The sequence below is a fragment of the Rhinolophus hipposideros genome (assembly GCF_964194185.1).
Source record: "Rhinolophus hipposideros genome assembly, chromosome: 7".
NCBI classification, from domain to species: Eukaryota; Metazoa; Chordata; class Mammalia; order Chiroptera; family Rhinolophidae; genus Rhinolophus; species Rhinolophus hipposideros.
Window position 1 is genome coordinate 70,673,248 of NC_138053.1, and position 24,633 is coordinate 70,697,880.

General features: G+C 35.8%; 1 protein-coding gene across 2 annotated transcripts in view; it reads left to right on the forward strand.

Annotated features, from left to right (window-relative positions):
* The window catches only part of HCN1 (hyperpolarization activated cyclic nucleotide gated potassium channel 1), a 348,705-nt gene that overhangs the window by 235,941 nt on the left and 88,131 nt on the right, over nt 1-24,633 (forward strand). For both annotated transcript variants that reach the window (XM_081054014.1, XM_081054015.1), the window contains exon 4: nt 19,754-19,972. In XM_081054014.1, the coding sequence (XP_080910140.1) occupies nt 19,754-19,972 (219 nt within the window). The remainder of the gene's footprint in view (nt 1-19,753; nt 19,973-24,633) is intronic.

The window sequence follows — 24,633 nt, forward strand, 5'->3', positions numbered from 1 at the left end:
GTTGGGGCCAATCAAAGAACCTATAGGCCATTGCAGGAGGATAACTGGATACTAACTGATAGGTATTACACAGGCATTTAGATCATGACCTTCCAGAGACAATGACATTGACTTTACTTTCTTATGTTATACAGAGAGACTCACTGTAATTTCTAGCATCTTTGAAGAAGATATGGGAGAAATTTTTGTGTAGGCCATTCTTAATCTTTATTCTCTTATTGTAGAAATGGGTACTCCCTTCCTAACTGCATCTATAGTGTGACTGAAGTCATCTCACCGGGGTTCACTGCTGCTTCAGTCTCCATTGTCCAGAGAACCAGATGTCACACTGCTCGCTGCTACAGTGTACAGCACACTGGTTGTACATTAGGGAGACCACTGTACTCTAACTTTCCTAGGCAGGTCAAGGTGGACATACGTATATACCCCCACTCGATACACAAAGATGATTTTGTTAACCTATGTCACTAATGCCTAAAGAAACATGAAGATAAAAGACTATGGATTCATTGGAGAAGATCAATTATTTAAGAACTAGCTTGGGAAAATCTGGCATGAGTCATGGAAGCACTGCACAAGAGAAACCATTAAGCTTTGAATGTTTACTTCTTTTTCCGAACAGTCCCTATTGACAAAGAAATGTGTGTTAATTGTTGAAGCAATATCTAGCTTTGCCAGTAAGTCATAGTGTTGTTTCTTCCATGTTTGAGGAAGTTAAGGAAGACACATCTGTGATCTGTCTGGATGTGTTCCTTAAGGTCAGTCTGTCAGTGTATGGCAAAAATAGGATTTTGTCTAACTAATATGCTATAAATTAGTCTTCTCCAGAAATTGCACTATGCAGTGTGCCCCCCTCAGAAAACACCAATTATTATGCCTTACACCCAAGTAGTCAGAATTGTGGGAGGCGTTGGCACTGGGTAATATTAGAACTGGACAGCAATAAGAATTCTACCAAAGGACCTATGTACACTCCATATCTGGAAGCATTTGCCTTTTTATTATGATAATTTTTGTCCTACAGAAATAGAGTAAAAACTGCTTCTTTCCTAAAAGTAAAATAACCTTAGTTTTCTTATTTATGCCATAAGGAAATAGCTAGAATAGCTCCATTATTGTGATTTCAAATGGAATCAATGAAAGTTCAGTGGTAACCTGAGACATTAATATTTTCTTCAGATAGTAATGTCACGATTGAATATGGGGCAATATGTGTTCTAATTTTAGAGAATTGAAAGGAGCTTGTGAGATGGAAATTAAGTCTGACTCACCATTTTCCCAGTCTTCTTGCAAGCTGGTAGAATCAAAAGGTGGAAGAGAAGAAAAAAGAAAGAAAATAAAAGATTGTTTCGAGTTCTTTCCTTTCTGTGTTATAGTTTGTTTGCTTATAGATTTCCAAATCAGTCTGTATCTGAATTCATGGATATGACTAAAAGAAGATTGCCTGAACCTTGAAAAGAAATCATCTCTCTCTCTCTTCCTCTCTCTCTCTCTCTCTCTCTCTCTCTCTCTCTCTCATCTCTTTTTCTCTCTCTATCTCTTCCATACACACACACATACACACACACACACACACACACACACACACACACACGGAGAAGGAGAGGGAGAAGGGGAGAGAGAGAGAGAGAGAGAGAGAGAGAGAGAGAGAGAGAGAGAGAGAGAGAGAGAGAGAGACTCAGTCAAATGTAATGAGAGTGGAGAATTGATCTATCAGAGACATCTGAGACCCTAGGCATTTAACCTTTCTAAGTACTAATAAAAAGCACATTTGGTTTGACTCTATTGATCAAGATGTTGCATTTTACCTCTCAAGTGCTACTATTTGGTATTTGAATTGTCTTTGAAGTTGTACCTGAGATCAGGGTATCTGCACATTATAAAACTTACATTTATTTAAGGCTTATGTGGATTTAGAAGTCAAAGCAAAATATTCTCAGAGCAGTAACTCTGATACAGAAGCCTTACATACAAAGAATACACTGAATACACATCATAGGATAAGAGATTTAAGTTGGGGTTAGTCTTCTATAAATAACTGTAAGTGCTCAATACTTTCTGCTTTTTATACACCCTTGCACAGCAGAGGATTTCCTAGGCTTATCTTGTTAGATTGCATAATCAATACACCAAGTTCTAGCATGTAATTGAAGGCTTTGTTTCTCTGCAATTTAAGGTCATGCTTTTAGAATTAAGTAAGGTACTGTTGCTGATTTGTGTAGGTATTACTTCACTCTAAATAAGAAATTTTAAAAGTATTTCCTAATGTAACACAATGTTTTTAACTGGTGTCATTTATCTTTTAAATTTGTGATCGAAATAACTTTAGCATAAGGTAATGTTTTTTATATATTTAATTACCCACTAATCTAATAAAAGGATATTTGCCTAAAATAGATAATTCTATATCATTGTTGGGGCAATACTGATCATAGTGAATATCCTTATCATTTTACCCCAATATATTGTAATAATTTGACTTGCACTCTCCCTTCAAAATGGAGGTGGTTTAAGCAGACCATGGTTAATTTTTCTTCTTAAATTGCAATCTGTAAGAAGAGTATACGATAGCAATTATGAAGATACAGTTTATATTTGCATACTGTATTTGTAATGAGCCAATGGAGAAATACTGTTTCTTACCATAAGGCCATGGGCAAGTTAATAAAAATTTGAACTTTGTTCTTATCAGTAAAATGAACATAATTGTGGGGACAAAGCCCCAAAAAGCAGTTTTCAGGCTCTCAGCCTCACATAGAAAGGTGCTGGCTCTGGTAGTAAATGGCCATGAGCTGTGACTAGTTGGCCGTCAGCTGTAACCCGTAAGTCATTGGCCACTAATATAACTGCTGTGGCTACGCTAGCAGAAAAAAGATGGGGGCTAGCAAGGGCGGATTGCAGAGAGGCGGATGCCGCCGGTGAGAATATAGTGATATGATTCCCCTACCTATGGCTCCGTGGGTGTTCCTTTTTGGCCTCACCATGTCCTGTGTTCTCATGTGGGGAGCGGGACCTGAGACCCCGCCTGACACCCCACACAACAATAATGAAGGCTGTTCTGGCTACCATAAGGCTGTTGTAATAATCACCAAGTCAAATTAGATTTTTAATGTAAGAGATCTATATAAACTGAACTCAGTGCTTTTGTTGCTGGTGGTGTTATGGTTATCATTGTGATTATGCAAAGGTAGTGAAAGTTATACTTGCAAGCATTTAGAAGCATGAGGTTTTCTTTTTGTTTTTCAATTCTTAGACCAGATGAGAGCTTAGATATATTGTTCCTTGTGTATTAAATTAAAATAAAGTTGGGTACTCTGAATATGTTTATTTATGTGTGTATTTGTTTATTTACTTAGGTATTTATGTATTTTCATCTTGCATTCGTGGAGATTCTGAAACTCAGCTTGCTCCTAAAAGGGGTCAACTAGATTTTTGCTCAGCTCTTGTACACTTCCTACTTTCTGTGAATCTGTGAGTAAAGATCAGTCTGCCATCGTCAAAAAAAATGCTTCGTGGGTTGACTCTTTTATTTCACTATCCCTCCTTACCTCTGGTAGTGGAAGCCCAGGCATAGTGGCAAATACAAATACAAAAAGAAAAAGCAGAGAAGTTTGTTTACCCAACATCCAAATTGCATGGATATGTTAAAAGTTAAGGGAAAATTCTACCATTACTAAGGTAGGATTTCAGAATCTGTAACAGATGACAGCCTGACTTTTGGTATAATGGGAAAGCTTTGTTTAACCTCAACATAACCAATTACTAAGTGAGCTTCTTGTCAGCTTACACATTTCTTTTGTCTATGGTTTATTTTTTTTCGGTATTTCAGTCATGCCTAATTCTGAACATTAGATTTTAATAAAATTCTTCATGATTTATATATTTGTAATTATACCTGGCAGTAGAGAGTGCTATAAACATGTTTGTTAAATCAAAACACATACACCTACACATACTATTAATAAATTTAGACCCTCATTTACAGAACTATTTTAGGTTGAAAACACCTAAACACCTTATCATGTATTAGCCCTTATACAGCCACTTTATATGTCAATATATGTCATAAAGTTTCCTATTGTGTAAAGTTTCTCATTGTTATCTTCATAAACAGTACAAATTCTTTCCACACTCACCATCTGTCATACAAAATGACATGTATGCAAATTACCTAGAAAAAAATCTAATGCCTTACACTTTTATATGATAACATAAACATTTGTATACATAAAAATTACATATTTAATATATTTGATTATTTTTTAATCAACAATAAGCACCCTGTCATGCAGGGAGGCCTGCGGAGTCTCTGGTCCCTCTCCCCACATAAGAACACAGGACATGGTGAGGCCAAAAAGGAACACCCATGGAGCCATAGATAGGGGAGTATATCAGTAAAAATACGACTATATTCTCGCTGGCAGCACTATAGTCTCACTGGAGGCTGGATCCACACTGTCCGCAACCCACCATCCTAACTGCAATCCGCGCTTGCCAGCTCAGCTACCATCTTCTCACTAGCCCCTATTTTCCTGCTAGCGTAGCCACGACAGTTATACTAGTGGCCCATTGGCTAACTGGCTACAGCTTACGGCCAACTAGCTACTGCTGAGGGCCATCTACTACCCAAGCCAGCACATTTCTACGTGAGGCCGAGAGCCTGGAAACTGCTCTCTGGGGCTCTGTCCCCACACACCCAATGGCTACAATTAGGCTGAAAAAATGCTCTTAAGTCTTCTGCTTCTTTTACATCTCAGGTGGCTACTTTATTAAGAGCAGAAGTTTGAGACTAGCAAAAAGGATTACGGTTCTTTGTTTTCACTTTAATTTCACTTTAATTTTAGTAGTTTTTAACACTACCAATATGCTGAACGCTTTAAAATTAATTAGCAGAGTTAAGCAATTTGAAAATGCTATCAAGAGATGATCTAATTTGTAGCTCATCATTACAGAGCTGCTTTATTAAAACCCACAAAATTAATTTAAAAGTCCATATTAAATAACAGCACTTAGAATATATGGCATCATTACTTAGTTTACTTTGGCCAGGTGTTGAATGCAAACACTCAAGCACTGATTAGTGTTTCCAGTTGAACCTGCCTCCCTGTATCACATGCACCTTCTATAGTCTCTGGAGAATTAAGGTTCAGGCAAGGATATCCTTCCAGAAGACTATTCTGAGTAAATACCAGGATAGGTTGCTTCATCCCAGGCTTCAGGGATAAGAGGAAAGGAGGAGAACACTTTGAGAGCTCTTGGCCAATAGGAAAATATAAAAGTGAAATACAACAAATCATCTTATTGACTTCAAACCCTCCAGGGAATTTTCCCTCAGAGGTTTTCTCTGATGAAAACCTGAGATAATTTTTCCTCTAAATTCCCTAAAGGTGTTAGTAGAAGTTCCCTTTTTCTGGTTGAAATTAAAACATATACTTTAAAGAATGTCTGCGTGATGGTTATGTTCTTAAAATGATTGAAAATGCTGCATTATAATTATAATGAATTTTACCCTATAAATGGTTATGAAATATATGGCTATGGTCTTTGGAATGGAGAGGGTTTACACTGTGGTTCAGACAGAACTGTGATTGAATTCCAGCTTTGTGACTTTGAGAAAGTTTCTTAATTTTTCTAAGCTTTGAGTTTCTTACTTTTAAGAACAATACCAAGTTTTAAGAATGTTATGAGGAGCAGTGAGGTGATATAATAGTACCTTGCAAGGAGTTACGTACTCAGTGTATATTGATATTTTCCATTGTTTCTTTATATTTATGCATATATATAAAATATATTTACAATAATTATATATGTAAAATATGCAAAATATACTATTTGCTTAGGTTTACTTGTACAAACAAGAAAAGAGGTACCCAATGAAAGTACTTTGCTTAAAATGCTAATTATAATTGAACTATCCACTTAACATCTTGAAAAATATGTCTGTTTGGGGGCATTTCTATAAGAAGTATTAATGAACACTTAGTATAAAAATTGAGTTAATATACAGACGAAATTAAAAAATAATTTATTGATTTGTTTCATTTTTATTTTAAAATAATGCACCAACATTAAAAGAAATATGAGAAAAAATATCCATGATCTCAAGCATCATTAAATTTTAATTTACAAATCTACTTAATGCAAATTATGTATTTTATCATCATTATTGAAGCTGGAAAAAGTACACGTGGAACTCAAGGAATTAATTGTCCATCAAACAAGTCTAGACCAAGCTCTTTAAATGACCAGACTTCATTCTTTATGTGGCAACAGCAATTTAGTTATGCACTAACTTTATATTTTACGGCTAGAAATTATTTGAACCCTCCTATAATGCAGAAGGGTTGATGTCAGAGGTACAAATGTATGTAGCAGATCATAACACTATAAATAAGAAAAATAAATTTCTCCAAATAAAAAACATATGTAATTGCATATCTGATTTTTTAAAAGTGTTATTGCTAGAAATCATGGCATTTAAGTTGTTTGGATGTATTGCTATCATGAATACAAATATGTATTCCAGTAATCCTAGAGCTTTCTATCATGTGAATTGAAGGGAAATAATTCACTACTTCCTAACACGTTTAATATACTGCTAAGATTATGTAACAAGGTTGACAGGTCATGAAATCAACAAAGGTGCAGTGTAGGTAGGCTCTTTTTCTGCTTACTTTGGAATTAATGCTTGCTTTGCACAGTACTAATATACTATGGATGAAATGCAGCATTGTGTGTGTGTGTGTGTGTTTTAAGAAATATTCTTTCCTTTAGCTATCTATATTTTGACATTACACCAAACATAGCTGGCAGTATTTTCCCTAAGTCTCCTTAGGAATGGAGTGCACAATGTTCCTACTGAATAATTCAATTTAGGATGGCCTCAAATTGATCTTCCACTTTTCTTCTCATTGACATTATCACTTAACATGATCTGTAACAAAAAGTCACAAATAATGTTTCATTTAACTAAGACAGAAACCTCCTCAAGGATATTTCTTAAATATATGTTTTTCTAATAAATATGTGAATGCCTTAATTCTCAAATTAATATTTAAAAAACAGTGATTATTCTGTTCCAATCACTAATCAGTATAAAGCTTGCACCCAAAGTCTATTCATGATTTTCTGCCTTCAGCATTGAGAAACTGATGGATAACAACTGCATACTACCCTGACTCTGTCCTCTTATATGGAGATAAAGTAAAATCATGGCATATTCAATGAATTGGAATTTTGGGGGACTGGTGGCATGTTTTGCTACACTTCTTGTGACTTCAAGCAGATTATGCTTTGCTGTATTTCTTTTCTTGAGAACTCCTTAATTCAGCTTTCTATCTCATTGGCATTGCTGTAAGTGATATAAGTGATAATTTATTCGATGGTTGAAGAATTGAACACAGTGATCAAAATTTGGTAACCTAGCTCTGCAGAGCTCATTCTCTACCTGGTCTTCTAGTTGCACTACTTTGTTATGTATCTGATTAATATTTAGCAGTTGATGTGTGAATGCTGAGTCTTCAAGTTCAATATTTCATATTTAGCTAAGATTTTATCTACTTAACTTTTTCATACTCATATTTGTTTTCAAGTGATAAAGAAGAATTAGTTCAGGTATTCAATAATAGAATATTTTGAACTCCTAAATGAACAAAATTTCAGTTCATGTGAAAGATGATAGACTGGAGAACATTTGTTCTAATGCTAGCTTACTAAGTGGCTTAATTTGAGTTTGAGTGTTGTATGTCAGGAGGTCTAGGACATTCTAGATTAAACATTTTCTTTTTTATTTTTCAATTAATTAATATTTTTATTTTTTGTTTTTATTGTGTGTTTTTTTTTGCCACAGCCCTTAACCCTGTCCCAACTTCAGTAACAATACAAACAAGGTGTCAAAACAAATGCCTAGAAAGTATTTTAAGATAAACCTAGAATAATCATAAACCATATTTGAAAGTTCCCGATGGAATAATGAGGTTCCTGTTAATTTGGCTCAGTATGTTTTCCTCAAAAAATAATTAATTGTAATGGTGCCTCAGTGAGATGATGAATTGAGTGAATACTCTGAATAATTTAAAAAATGATCTGTAAAAAGCAATTTGTCGGTAAATCATTACCTAAAATGATAAACAAGATAAGCTTTAATTAACACAGAGTTCACAGCTAACTTATTACTTATTACTTTCAGTAGAATGCAAATTATATGTGAGTTATATTTAGATCACATAGTAAAGCGCTTTGAGTATACAGTCTCCCATTAAGGTTATTATTATTGATGTAGACTAAGGTATAATAATATAGTCATTTTTAAAAGATGAAAAGGGAACAGCCATGTAATGAAAGAAATATGATGTACCGGAAATAGAAACATTCCTGGATTTTGAAAAAACCTTCTCAGATCCTAACTTTTCTTTCTTTAGGCCTACTCTTTGTCTTATTTTAATTTTCTTTGTCTTATTTTAAATTTTTAATAATGGTTTAAATATGAGATTTGGGCTGATCACTTTGTTTTTCAGCCTTAACATTTTGTCTGAAATTATAAATATGTTAGGTTTATAAAATCAAGAGCAGTATCATATAGTGGTTAAGAATATGGTCTCTGGAGCCAGACTCCCTGTGTTCAAACCGCTGAATCATCCACTTGTAACCCTGGTAAATCTTCTGAATCTTCAACTTGTAACCCTGGTAAACTTGGGCAAGTTACTATGTTCTCTGCCTCAGCAAAACCATCGTTGGTTGAGAACCAGTGCTTAACACTTCTTTCTGATTAATCTTTGTAGAGAACAGTTCAGATTATATCATTCTCTACTGAAAAAAGTTTCAGTGGCTTCCCATATTATGCTGGAAAATGTTGTCACCCTGACTCTGGCCACCACTGTTTTCTGGTTATATCATTCTCTACTGAAAAAAGTTTCAGTGGCTTCCCATATTATGCTGGAAAATGTTGTCACCCTGACTCTGGCCACCACTGTTTTCTGGTGTATTCCTAATTCTCTTACATATCTTTTCTATAATATAGATTAGCTGATCTATGAGAAACTCTTCAGATAGATAGATGGGTAGATAGATAGATAGATAGATAGATAGATAGATAGATAGATGATGGATAAGAGATAGATGACAGATAGGTAGGTAGGTAGGTAGGTAGACAGACAGACAGACAGACAGACAGACAGACAGACAGATAGATATGGCAGCCTGACCTCATTTTATAATAACAATGAATTAGACTTTCACCTAATTAACCTTTTCAACCAAATGGGGCTAGTTAGTTCTTATTTATCAGCAGCCACATGCAGTTCCAAAGTTTATAAGGTTGGGCTTTTAAACCTTATCACGTTCCATGTTTTAATCCATAAATTTGATTTTGGAAAACCCCATTAAAACATGAAAATATCCACATAGATTCAATGTATTTTTAAAATAACTAAAATTCTCAGATAATGTAACCGTTCATTTGACAAAGGCAGGATAGATTCTTCGATGTGTGGTGTGTGACTTTGCAGTTGCCTAAGGACCCATTTTCAGAAGGACCCTGTGCTTGCTTGAATGCTCGGCTGCCGCTATCTTGAAATTCTTAACCATTTTGTTTTTGAGTTTGTGTTTTGTCCATGATGTCCGCTGGGACAATGGAGTGTGACATGAACAGCAGAGCCGCAGGGTGGCCTGTGCATCACAGGTTCAGCCCTGCAAACACAGTGGACAGCACAGAAAGCAAGCAGTTGGCCTGGCAGCAAAGCACACACATGTATCCCTCAGCTGTCTGGGACACGGTGCGTCCCCGGTGTGGCCAAGCCAGAACTCACCAGACTAGCAGCGGCCACAGCAGCTGCAGGAGCCACAGCAGCAGTGGCCACCAGGGGAGACAGGAGTGGCTCCCACATGCAGGCTGGGGTAGGACCCATGGGGAGAGGCCAGCTGCCTGGCATCCCAGCAGCCCATCCCTGCTTTACCTACACAAACAGGAAACCTCCTGCCTAAGTTCCAGGACAGTGCCTGCAGAGCTCAGGCAGCAAACTTTGTCAATAAATTATTACAAAATAGAGAATACACACAGACATTGCAATAAAGCATATCAAGGAGTTAGGAATAATTCATAGTTTCACATGTCCAGTTTTGAAAACTGTTGCAACATTGCAAAGATCCACCAACCTAGAAATACAGATTAAATTTAAAAATCATCACAATTGATGAAAAATAACACTATTTTCACATGAAGCTTTTTTTTTTTTTTTTTTTTTTTTTAATTAATTTATTTATTAGTTTCAGGTGTACAAAACAAGGTAATACTTAGACGTTCATCATTTATATCCCTCATACTGTGAACCCCCCTCCCCCCATCCACTATCCCTCCGACCTCACACTGAACCATCACATTATATATATAAAATTATAGTTGGCATTCATTAATGTTTAGCTTCTGATGTACAATGCCATGATCAGGTATCCACAGTATCCCTGAGGTGGTCCCCCAAATAGGACGCATGTCCATCGGATGCCCAACAAAATCTTTACAACATTATAGAATACCTTCCCCAAATTAATTTTCAAAAGAAAAACCCTGAGGCCATCTTGTGGTTACCAGCTGCTTCCAAATCCCTTCACCTTTCCCCTTATCCCCAACCCCCTCCCACACACCCATCTAACCACTCTCGGTTTTTTCTCTGCGTCCCCAAAACTGACTCTGATTAGTTCATTCACATAGTCTTTTCTTTAGATTCCATATATAAGTGAGATCATATGGTACTTGTCTTTCTCTTTCTGACTTATTTCACTTAACATAATGTTCTCTAGATCCATCCATGTTGCTGCAAATGATAAGATTTCTTTCTTCTTTATGGCTGCGTAATACTCCATTGTATAAATGTACCACAGCTTCTTAATCCAGTCATCTACCGATGGGCATTTTGGTTGTTTCCATATCTTGGCTATTGTGTAAAGTGCTGCAATAAACATAGGAGTGCATACAGATTTTTGAATTGGAGTTTTGGATTTCTCCGGGTAGATGCCTAGGAGTGGAATTACTGGATCATAGGGTAGTTCCATTTTCAGATTCCTGAGATACCTCCATACTGTTTTCCATAGTGGCTGCACTAATCTGCAGTCCCACCAACAGTGCACTAGCGTTCCCTTTTCTCCACATCCGCGCCAGCATTTGTTGTTTGTTGATTTATTGATAATAGCCATTTTGACTGGAGTGAGGTGGTATCTCATTGTGGTTTTTATTTGCATTTCTCTGATGGTTAGTGAGGTTGAGCATTTCTTCATATGTCTTCTTGCCTTCTGTATGTCCTTCTTAGAGAAATGTCTCCCCAAGTCCTCTGCCCATTTTTTAATTGGGTTGTTTGTTTTTTTGGAGTTGAGTTGAGTAAGTTTTTTATAGATTTGTGATATTAATCCCTTATCAGATATATCATTGGCAAATATCTTTTCCCATACAGTAGGATCCCTTTTTGTTTTATTGATGGTTTCCTTTGCTGTGAAAAAACTTTTTAGTTTGATGTAATCCCACATGTTTATTTTTTCTCTTACTTCGCTCGCGCGAGGGGATATATCAGTGAAAATCTTACTCCGGGTAATGTCCATGAAGTTTCTTCCTATATTTTCTTCTAGATATTTTATGGTTTCAGATCTTACATTTAAGTCTTTAAGCCATTTTGAATTTGTTTTTGTATATGGTGTAAGGAGGTGGTCCAGCTTCATTTTCTTGCATGTGTCCGTCCAGGTTTCCCAACACCACTTATTGAACAGACTATCTTTACCCCATCGTACATTCTTGCTTCCATTGTCGTAGATTAGATGGGCATATAGGCATGGATTTATGTCTGGACTCTCTATTCTGTTCCATTGATCTATGTATCTATTTTTATGCCAGTACCATGTTGTTTTGATTACTGTAGCCTTGTAGTATAGTTTGAAATCAGGTATCGTTATACCTCCCACTTTGTTCTTATTTCTCAAGATTGCTGAGGCTATCCGGGGTCTTTTATGGTCCCATATAAATTTTAGGATTATATATTCTATTTCTGTGAAAAACGTCGTTGGTAGTTTGATAGGAATTGCGTTGAATATGTATATTGCCTTAGGCAGTATGGACATTTTAATTATATTAATTCTTCCTATCCATGAACATGGAATGTGTTTCCATCTATTTATGTCTTCTTTCATTTCTTTCTTCAGTGTTGTATAATTTTCTGAGTACAGATCCTTTACATCTTTGGTTAGATTTATTCCTAGATATTTTATAGTCTTTGGAGCAATTGTAAATGGAATTGTTTTTTTAATTTCTCCTTCTGCTATTTTATCATTGGTATATACAAATGCAACTGATTTCCGAATATTAATTTTATATCCTGCTACTTTACTAAATTCATCTATCAGTTCTAATAGTTTCTTGGTGGAGTCTTTAGGGTTCTCTATATATAGTATCATATCATCTGCATATAATGATAATTTTACTTCCTCCTTACCAATTTGGATGCCTTTTATTTCTTTCTCTTGTCTGATTGCTGTGGCTAGAACTTCCAGCACTATGTTGAATAGAAGTGGAGAAAGTGGGCAACCTTGTCTTGTTCCTGATCTTAGGGGGAATGGTTTTAGCTTTTCCCCATTGAGTATGATGTTAGCTGTGGGTTTGTCATATATGGCCTTTATTATGTTAAGATATGATCCCTCTATTCCCACTTTCTTAAGGGTTTTTATCATAAAAGGTTGCTGTATTTTATCAAATGCTTTTTCTGCATCTATTGATATGATCATGTGATTTTTATTTTTCATTTTGTTAATGTGGTGTATCACATTAATTGATTTGCGGATGTTGAACCACCCCTGCATACCAGGGATGAATCCCACTTGATCATGGTGTATGATCTTTTTAATGTATTGCTGAATTCTGTTTGCTAATAATTTGTTGAGAATTTTTGCATCTATGTTCATTAGAGATATCGGCCTGTAGTTTTCTTTCTTTGTGGTGTCTTTGTCTGCTTTTGGGATCAGGGTGATAGTGGCTTCGTAAAAAGTGTTTGGGAGTCTTCCTTCCTTCTGGATTTTTTGGAAGAGCTTGAGGAGAATAGGTGATAATTCTTTTTTGAACGTTTTGAAAAATTCACCTGTAAAGCCATCTGGTCCAGGGCTTTTGTTTGTTGGGAGATTATTGATTACTGATTCAATTTCCCTGGTGGTAATCAGACTGTTCAGGCTTTCTGTTTCTTCTTGAGTTAGCTTTGGAAGGTTGTGCGCCTCTAGAAAATTGTCCATTTCTTCAAGGTTGTCAAATTTGTTGGCATATAGTTGCTCATAGTAATTTCTTACAATTTTTTGTATTTCTGTGGTGTCTGTTGTCACTTCTCCTCTTTCATTTCTGATTTTATTAATTTGGGTCCTCTCTCTCCTTTTTTTAATGAGTCTGGCTAAAGGTTTGTCAATTTTGTTTATCTTCTCTAAGAACCAACTCTTGGATTCATTGATCTTTTGTATTGTTTTTCTGGTTTCTATTTCATTTATTTCTGCTCTGATCCTTATTATCTCCTTCCTTGTGCTCCCTTTGGGTTTATTTTGCTGTTCTTTTTCCAGATCCCTTAAGTGTGAAGATAAACTGTCAATTAGTGATGTTTCTTGTTTCTTTAGGTAGGCCTGCAGTGCTATGAACTTCCCTCTTAGGACTGCTTTCGCAGCATCCCATAGATTTTGGGTCGTCGTGTTCTCATTCTCATTTGTCTCAAGATATCTTTTGATTTCTTCTTTGATCTGCTGCTTGACCCATTCATTATTTAGCAACATGTTATTCAGCCTCCATGAATTGGTGTATCTTCCTGGTTTTTTTCCCCTGTAGTTCATTTCTAATTTCATAGCACTGTGGTCAGAGAAGACAATTGGTATGATTTCAATTTTCTTAAATTTATCGAGGCTTGTCTTGTGTCCTAACATATGATCTATTTTAGAAAATGTTCCATGAGCACTTGAGAAGAACGTGTATTCTGCAGCATTGGGGTGAAATGCTCTGAAAATATCAATTAAGTCCAACTGCTCCAAAGTATCATTTAAGGCTGTTGTTTCCATATTGATTTTCTGTCTGGAGGACCTGTCCCTTGTTGTCAGAGGTGTGTTGAAGTCCCCTACTATGATAGTGTTGCTGTTGATCTCTGTCTTTATGTCCATCAGTACCTGTTTTATATATTTAGGTGCTCCTATGTTAGGTGCATAGATGTTTACTAGGGTTATGTCCTCTTGACGGATTGATCCCTTTATTATTATATAGTGCCCATCTTTGTCTTTTAATATTTTTTTCATTTTAAAGTCTATTTTGTCAGATATAAGTATTGCAACTCCAGCTTTTTTTTTGCTTCCATTTGCATGAAATATGTTACTCCAACCCTTCACTTTCAGCCTGTGTGTGTCTTTTGATCTGAAATGAGTCTCTTGTATACAGCATATACAAGGGTCTTGTTTCCTTATCCACTCAGCCACCCTATGTCTCTTGATTGGAGCGTTTAATCCATTTACATTTAAAGTGATTATTGATAGGTACATAGTTATTGCCATTTTTAGATTTGTAGTAAATTGTTTTCATCTTTCTTCTATTTACAGAAGTCCTTTTAGTATTTCTTGCAATGCTGGCTTGGTTGTCATAAATTCTTTCAGTTTGTTCTTTTCTGGGAAGCTCTTTATCTCTCCATCAACTTTAAATGATAGCCTTGCTGGATAAAGCAATCTAGGTTGTAGGCCTTTGTGTTCCATCACTTTGAGTATCTCCTGCCACTCCCTCCTTGCCTTCAATGTTTCTGTAGAAAAGTCATTTGATAGTCTTATGGGAGTTCCCTTGTATGTAACCTTCTGCCTTTCTCTTGCTGCTTTCAAGATTCTCTCTTTGTCTTTAAGCTTTGCCATTTTAACTATAATGTGTCTTGGTGTGGGCCTGTTTGGGTTTATCCTGGTTGGAACTCTCTGCACTTCCTGGGCTTGTATGTTGGTTTCCTTCATCAGGTTAGGGAAGTTTTCTGACATTATTACCTCAAATATGTTCTCAATCCCTTGCTTCTTCTCTTCGCCTTCTGGTATTCCTATGATGCGCATGTTGTTGCGCTTGATGTTATCCCAGAGGTCTCTTAACCCATCTTCATTGTTTTTTATTCTTTTTTCTTTCTGTTGTTCAGTTTGAGTGATCTCTGCTAACTTGTCTTCTAAGTCGCTGATTCGATCCTCTGCTTCATCTAACCTGCTGGTCATTCCTTCAAGTGAGTTCTTAATTTCGGTAATTGTGTTTTTTAGTTCTAGCTGGTTGTTCGTTAAGATTTCTACATCCTTTTTTAGCTCTAACTGGTTGTTCTTTATGATTTCTATATCCTTCTTTATGTCTTCTCTAAGCTCCTTAAACATTCTTATCACCAGTGTTCTGAACTCTGTCTCTGACATGTTGGTTACCTCTGCTTCATTTGGTTCCAGTTGTGGAGGTTTCTTCTGTTCTTTTATTTGGGACATGTTTCTTTGTCTCCCCATTCTGACTGACTCTCTGTGTTTGCTTTGATGTATTAGGAAGATCCCCTAGAGCTCTTAGTTCTTGCTGGGTTATCTTATGTAGTATGTGTCTTTTATATTTGACTTGGACTACTTCGTTCTTCTCTGCATGTGCTCCACAGGAGGCTCGTGTGTTTAGTATATCGTCCTGTTCAAGAAGAACTTTGATTGCTTTTTGCTTGTGAGTAGGTGGGCTTAACTCCTAGGCCGTCTAGTTGTGAAACTTGGCTCTGCTCACCACAGGGTGTTCTGCTGGGTGAGGGTTGGCCACTTAAATGAGGTTTGGCCTCTATGGGCTCTTGTGCCTTCAGAGAATTCCCTCTGGGTGTGTGACTTGTAGGTCAAACTCGGTAGTACTCTGGTTTGGTCCAGAGTTGGCTTCTGGAAAATGTTGAATCTTGTGCCTCTTAAGCTGGGCCCTGGTAGGGCAGTTTCAGCACAAATCAAGTTACCAAGTACAACAACAACAACAACAAAGAAAACAAATCAAGTACATTCACAAATAAAATACAACCGACAATCCCCCCTCAACATAGGCAAAGATATCAAAGCAATAATGACAGAACAAAGCAAATCACTACAAGCAGAAAAAAAAAAAAAAAAAAAAAAAAAAAAAAAAGGAAGTACCAAGCAAAGCAAAACAGAAAGCAGAACCAGTCTTGGCTTAAGCCCACCAGGTAATCTCCAGGTTCACATGAAGCTTTAAATGAACTAATTATTAACAAGGGAGACAGTTTAAAAATCAAATTGTCCTTGTAATTGAAAATAAAGGACTAGAATACACATACAGGCAGGTTGGATTATATACAAATCATGAAACTACTTTTAGTTTCTTGCGTGACCTCAGCAGGTTGCAGAAAATGTCAGAGGAAATGTTAAAATACCATTGAATACATTTACATTTAACGTTAAATTCAATATAAAGGAAGTATAAGGGATCTTTGTTGTGATGAAATTGTTCTGTGTCTTAACTTGTGATGAATACATGGGCCTACACAAGAGATAAAATTGCGTAAAACTAAATATACTCACACAAATGAGTACATGTAAATGAGTGAAATATGAATGAGATCAGTGGATTGTATCCAGGTCGGTTTGGTGGTTGTGATACCGTACTACAGTTTGTAATATGTGTGTAATTATTAGGGGAAACTGAGCGAAGGGTACATCTGTTGTTTCTTGACAATTGCATTTTAATCTGCAATTATCTTAAAAAGTTTAATTTAAAAAATTGCAGTTACATGAAACTGATTTGTATGAAGAGATATATTTACAGAAAAATTCTTCCTTGAGAATCATAAGCTCCAGATGTACTAAAATTGATTTATTAAAAGAATTTATCAGAAATGTATTCCCATGTTGTTATAGCCTATGAAATACACTTAATAGTTCTAGTAACAGTTCCATCAACAGAAAGATCTCTCTTAAAATTAGAAAGTATCATCCGAATAGGCAAAGCAATCTTAAGAAAAAAGAACAATGCTGGAGATGTCACACGCCCTGACTTTAGCTTGTACTACAGGGCAACAATAATCAAAACAGCATGGTATTGGCAGAAAAACAGACACATAGACCAATCGAATAGAATCGAGAACCCAGAAATAAAACCACATAAATATGGACAGATAATTTTTTGACAAAGAAGCAAAAAACATACAATAAATGGTGCTGGGAGAATTGGAAAGCTGTGTGCAAAAGAATAAAACTGGACTGCTATCTGTCACCATGTACCAAAATTAATTCAAAATGGATCAAAGATTTAAGTATAACACCTGAAACAATAAACTGCATAGAAGAAAACATAGGTACTAAACTTATGGACCTTGGGTTCAAAGAGCATTTTATGAATTTGACTCCAAAGGCAAGAGAACTAAAAGGTAAAATAAATGAATGGGACTATATCGAACTTAAAAGCTTCTGCACAGCAAATGAAACCATCGACAAAATAAAGAGACAAACAGCTGAATGGGAGAAGATTTTTGCAAACAGTGCCTCCGAAGAGACTAATATCCAAAATATACAAGGAACTCATACAACTCAACAACAAAAAACCAAACAACCCAATTGAAAAATGGGCAGAGGACCTGAAAAGACATTTCTCCAAAGAGGACATACAAATGGCAAATAGACATATGAAAAGATTCTCAACATCACTAATTATCAGAGAAATGCAAATGAAAACCACAACAAAATGTTGCCTCACCCCAGTTAAAATGGCTATCATCAACAAGACAAATAGTAACAAGTGTTGGAGAGGCTGTGGAGAAAAAGGAACCCTCATACACTGTTGGTGGGAATGCAGATTGGTGCAGCCGCTATGGAAGGCAGTGTGGAGGTTCCTCAAAAAATTACAAATAGAATTACCATATGAGCCAGCAATCCCTCTCCTGGGTATCTACCCAAAAAATTTGAAAACATTTATCCATAAACACAAGTGTGCTCCAATGTTCATTACAGTTTATTTACGGTGGCGAAGACATGGAAACAAGCAAAATGTCCTTCGATAGATGAATGGATAAAGAAGCTGTGGTATATATACACAATGGAATACTATTCGGCGCTAAGAAAAGATGAAATAGGACCATTTGTGACAACATGGATGGATCTTGAGATTACAATGCTAAGCGAAATAAATTCAGACAGAAAAAGCAGAGAACCCTATGATTTCACTGATATGTGGTATATAAACCAAAAACAACAAAAGAATAAGACAAACAAATGAGAAACAAAAACTCATAGACACAGACAATAGTTTAGTGGTTATCAGAGGGTAAGGGGGGAGGGGAAGGTAGATGAGGGTAAAAGAGATCAAATATATGGTGATGGAAGGAGAACTAACTATCAGTGATGAACACACAATGTGATTTATAGATGATGTAATACAGAATTGTACACCTGAAGTCTATGTAGCTTTACTAACAATTGTCACCCCAATAAACTTGAATTAAAGTTAAAAGAAACAAACAACAAAAAGTAAAACAAAATAAAACAAAAAAAAGTATCAAAAATTATTTGTGATCTTGCATAACCAAAAGCAACTGATGTCACTTTCAACTTTATCATTATAAATGAAATAGCTAATTGTATAAATTTTGATGACCTAAGAAATGAATTTGGAGGAAATTAAGCCAGAAAAGTTATATGATGAATTAAGATATCACAATAATACATCATTATTATTTATTGTATCATATATAATTATGATACCAAATTATTCTTTTTTGAATTTTGTACACTTATATTAATATTCGTCTATCATTATTATCCCATTAAGTTTTATAAGTAGCAACATATTTCGAATAAAAAATATTTATGTGTTATATTATCTTTAACACTTTTTTTCTGAAGTTTTGAACTAAAAGGCCCAAATTTTCATTTTGCACTGGGCCTCATAAATTATGTAAGTCCTGGACTAGAGAGTTTGATACAAATTAAACAAAACATTCTTTAAATTTTATCAAAGGGTAGATAGGATATATTGAAAAGCTTATTCTTGTAGAATTGAGTTTAGAATAATATTTCAAAATGATGTCAGAAATTGCATCTAATAACTAAACTCAGAAGTCAGCTTTTTTTTTAGAGGGTTTACCAAAGTATTATTTTGCTTATTTCATTTTACTTTAGTATTTTTTAAAAAGCCGTGACATTTAAATTCCAATATACATTACTTTGAACGAGGGTTTCAGGAAATTCTTTCTATTTATTAGACCTGTATTTAAAAATGTGTTTATCTTTATTTAAGAAAATAAGATTAAGGACTATACAAATATATCAATTTGGATTTTAAAAATCTAAACGTCATAGTTCTTATAAAAATACCCGTACTTAGGCCCATCAGCTTCACACCCGTTTCAGCTTGCCAAATGCATTACGAGGGAATGACCAGATTTCCTGGAAACTTTCAAATGAGCCCATCAGCATTCATCCTTGGCATTTTTATGTGATACTCACACCATTGCCCCCACATTAATTTTAGTTTTGCAAACAACAGACCTAAAACTGAAATGCATGTATTAAGAGTAGTAATATTTCTATTTCATAGTGCTAGGCACCCTTTGAAAAACATCACGCCGTTTAATTAGAAACCAGGGAGAGGCACCTGTGTAAATGTTCCCTTACAAGGATGTTTCTCCAGACTCAGTGTTCTGTAAGAACAGTGTTCTCAGTGTCTGTGTACAGGTCCTACTCACTTTTTATTCTGCCATTGTAATGACTCGGTCTGTTTTCTCTTCTGTTCTAGAATGACTCTTGGGGAAAGCAATATTCATACGCACTCTTCAAAGCGATGAGTCACATGCTGTGCATCGGGTATGGAGCCCAGGCCCCCGTCAGCATGTCCGACCTCTGGATCACCATGCTGAGCATGATCGTGGGGGCCACCTGCTACGCCATGTTTGTGGGCCATGCCACGGCTCTCATCCAGTCTTTGGACTCCTCAAGGCGGCAATACCAAGAAAAGGTCATTTGTTTTTTCTCTAATATCTTCAACCAGCTATTTTGTAAATTGAATTAATCGTATTCAAGATATCCAAACTAGCTCCTCTATCAAAAACATATTGAGATAAAATGTTTAAAGGACAAAACCACAATCCGTTTTGATATGTTGAGGTTTCTTCAAGGTGGTTTTCATAGCTTTTGTTTCCAGTTTCTCTCTTGAATAGTATATATTTTTAAAACTCTGAATTTGTAGTCACACAAAAAGACAGTTATGTATTTCAAAATATGAAGCTGATTTAAGGTATTATCATGGTTCATGAATTTTTATATTTCCTCAGTTAAAATAATATAAAGCCTTCTCCAGTATGTGTTAGAAAAATATATTAGCTGATTAAATGGGGAGAGGCAGCCATTGCACATGTCCCTCTGTGCCTCTCTGCATGGTATAATCATAATTTATATTACAATCCATGTGCTTAGCTGAACATATGTTGCCCTTATATCTGGATAAGTCACATCTTTCCGTCTTAAAAATGCATATTAACAGTTGCCATCAGGCATTCTTATACACAGTCTGTTAATTAAAATGATGGCTGCTCTAAACTTTTTCTCAAAAGAAAGAGTAACAGTAGTTATATGCAATGATTTGTTTATTGGATTTTTTTTTTTCATATGCTGAATGACTTTGGCTGAGACTAGACTTTGGACAATCAAGTAATTACATACCTAACCAAACATCAGTAACTTTCTGATAGATAAATAAGAATATTTTTTAATGAAGGAATAATTTACTACATGGGGACTCTTCTAAACCTGACCCAGTATATAGCATACACCTTGACAAAGAGTGTTTCTGAAAGAAATGATTAAAACAGTTCTTTCTAGAATACTTCTCCCAGTGAGTGATAACAGCTTAGACATATAATTACTTACAAAACAAACAAAGATCATTTCAGTTGATTTATTTGCAAAATTTTTCAACACTGTAATCACACAACAGGAGAAAGGGAACCTAGATATTTTATTTCCCTTGAAGATAATTATACTGCCACCCACTATTACAGAGAACAAGTTGGTATTTCATTACTCAAGTAATGAAAAGATGAACTATCAAAATTGCTTTGAGGTTCATTTTAAAATAAAGCCTCCTATTAATTTGTAGAGAATAAAGCCCATAGTAAAGGAGAAGATAATTCATACAATGGTGACTGCCTGAAAATTGTAACTCAAAGGAGTTCGGGCTAAATTTATGGAGATTTAAGATAAGATTACGTATTTCTATTAAACTGTCTCTTTTTTTTTTTCTTTCAGTTGATATTGCTTTTCATAAAAATGCTCTTTTTCTACCTCTTTTTGCTCATATCCTTGCTACCTATTTTCTCAAAAACAAACAAGTCTCCAATTTTCAGGATTGCATTTATTAGCATTTTATTGCATAACAAGTGAATTCACCATTCTATGATTTTAGATCTGCCGTATAAGCCAAGTTTAACTCAGAAACCTAATTCATTCAATGATGTCATCATAGACGTTTATAAGCAAAGATGTTATGATGCTTGCCATAATTTAAGTCATCAAGTTCTTGATCTTACAAGTGCTTAACAGACGGCAAGCATACTGGGAGTGGAATTTTTGGGTCATACATAATTCTAAGTTTAACTTTTAGAGGCATATTTTGCAGTTAATATTTATTTTGCAGTTAATATTTGTCTTTAGATGTATTGCAACCATCTCATGGATGCCTAAAAAATAAATATTGATATTATTTTCACTGTTACATATCCACTAGTAACGTATTTTTGATGTAAAAGAAGCAAACTCCACTTAATACTTTCTGTAGTAGCCATGCAGAATGAACTAGTATTCAACCCACTTAATCTGGCTCCAGAATTCACTCCTAGACATAACACTCTACTATATCTCCATCACTCATCATACTGTTTGGCTCGTGTGACCATATTGAGCAAATCTAGCCTACTGAAAGTCATCCATCCCACTGCATACGTTTGAAAGCTCAGTCATTGTATTCTTCCTTCCTAGGGAAAATCTTTGGGAATCTGGATCTCTCAACCTTAAGTAGCTCTATCTTCCCAACCAGTAGCATTAAGTCCTCTTATTTTGAGATCCTTATCTACACAATATACCAATGTTCATAATCTGACAGGGCTATATCATCATCATCATTATCATCATCATCATCACCATCATTATTTTGTCTTTTGACCAAAAAAAATGTGTGATGGTCTTCGTATTATAACATCGCAGATTAAACTTCGACTTGAATCACAATGTATGCTGCTGATTTCCTGGGTTATCATGTTTTGTATTTTATTATATTTCAGACATCTACATTTCCTTCACTCAGGTATAACAGGATTTATGGTGTTAAGCAAGTGGTATTTAAAATGTCCCTCTCTCGATGCTCTGCTCTGGATTACCAGCAAGCTGCAGTTTTTTGTAACTGATCAACCTCAACTTCGGAAATAACCAAAACAACTCTAATGTTTGTCTCCTACTTAGTGAGGGTCAGTTTTTCTGAGCAAATTGAATCTTTTCCCACTCTCACCCAAGGCTTTGAGGGGCTGGAAGCCAGGAGTGAGAAAGGTAGCTGGCTCTGTAAACTCTCTTCTCTCTCCAGTCATATAAGCCTGCCAGGAGCTGCTGTTTGTCGTCAGGGTAGAAGACCTAAGGAGGGAGCAGAAAGAAGGAGGAAGCAGTTTTAATGTACCTGCTATATCTGTTAAGCTAGTGTCCTTTGTTGGGTCTGACACTTCCTTTGGGCTCTTTAGGTAAGTCCCATTCGGTCCATCTCCTGCACTTCCCTAGGTGAGGCCCTGAGAACCTAGCACTATCTTCAGCCTCTTTCTGCCGAGGGCTCCATACTCTGCCAGTTAGAACTCTTGGACAGGACCCATGATGTAACGTTGCCTCCCCTGTATGTCTCAGATCTGGTCCACAAACTAGCTCTGCCTTCCTCCCTTAGCCCTTCTCTCAGCACTCCACTGCCTCATCCACCAAAGCAATGAGGAACTAGTACACAGCCTTTTCCAATTCCTTGAAAGGAGTCAGACTTCAGTGTCCACAGGCTATTTACGTGTTCTCACCTGGGATTCAGTCCCCACACCCATGTCTCCCAATTATGTGAACATATTTCAAAGATCCCCAGGGGGTTTTCTTGAAGCTCTCCCTACAGATTAAGTGTTAGAAGGTAGCCCTCCCACACCCATATCACAAAGGGAGTTGGGAAAGGGACTCTTACAGCAGAGTAGTTACTCTCTCCAAAGAAATCTGCTCACTAATCCCATCACTGAAAGTATGCCTCTACCCTCTGACTTCTGTGCAGATTTGATGAGATTGAGACCTCCCAGTTTTGATTCTTGGATCACAATTCTGAACATGTATATGAGAGACCCTCTTATACAACCAATATTCTGATATCTTTCAGATTAGCAGCTCAGTGAACATGAGCAAGACAAAGTAAGTCCCAATCTTGCAGCCTTTTGACCTTTCTTTATCTCAAAGCCTCCTCTACAGATAATGCCAATAAGTCATACACACACATACACACACACTCACACACACACACACACACACACAGTGCCAAAAAAATGTGTACACATTTAAGAAAGGAAAACTATTAAAATTGTAATACTCAACATACACCAATAACAAAAGGTGTATACCAGTCACATTTGACTTCTGCAATTACAAGAGGTGCTCAAAGTGGTTACCATCAGCATCTGGATACTTCTGATTTTGGTGAAGTACTGCTTGAACAACGTTGACCAAAGTGCCCACTTGTCTGCATTTTTTGGTACTCCCAAAAATATATACCATTTTTTGGTATGTATTTACACACATGCATGTACATATGACTTAATTATATCATTCATATATATATATATATATATATATATATATATATATATATATATATTCATATATATTTGTTTCCTGGTTAAATAATTTTGGAAATTTTGATTGAAACAATACATTGAAGTTGCTTTTGTTTTTTGTTTTTTTTGGCATAATACTTGTATGTGTACCTGAACCTTGAACATGTCTCTGCCATCCTTGTCAAATCGCCATGTATTTCAAGTGATTAATGTACACTTTGGGAAATACCTATCTAGACAAACTCTCCATAGTAACCATCCTTTTTTTTTTACCTCTCTCTTTTTTTTTTTTTTTTAACTGACCTTGGGGAGTTCCTCTCTTTTCTAGATGCATCTGCAATTCATCCAGTCTTTTATGAAATGGAGCTGCTTTTGATCATCTTGTGTCTTTATACCACTAAATTGTAGTTCTTATAATGGACACCCCTGAGAAGCCTACTGTTATTTCTAGACTTGTCACTCTCTTTCTTGTCAAATAATTATATAAATAGCAACTTCTAGGTATACAATTTTCTCTCTATAATAAGCAAGAATCTTAACACCATATATATCATGAATGTAGAGTAAGAGATTTTCAACTCACCTTGGTATACTTGATGTAGATGAAAGATCTTTAATGTGAAATTTGAATAAGACCAAAGAATCACTTTAATTATATCAGGAAATTATCAAATTCAAATACCTTTCTACACTGAATAGCTTCCTGAATCCAGGAAGCAGGTGGCAGGTGCTGGAAATATTTGCTGTAAAAGACTGTTTTCTAACAATAGAGCACATGACAGTGAGC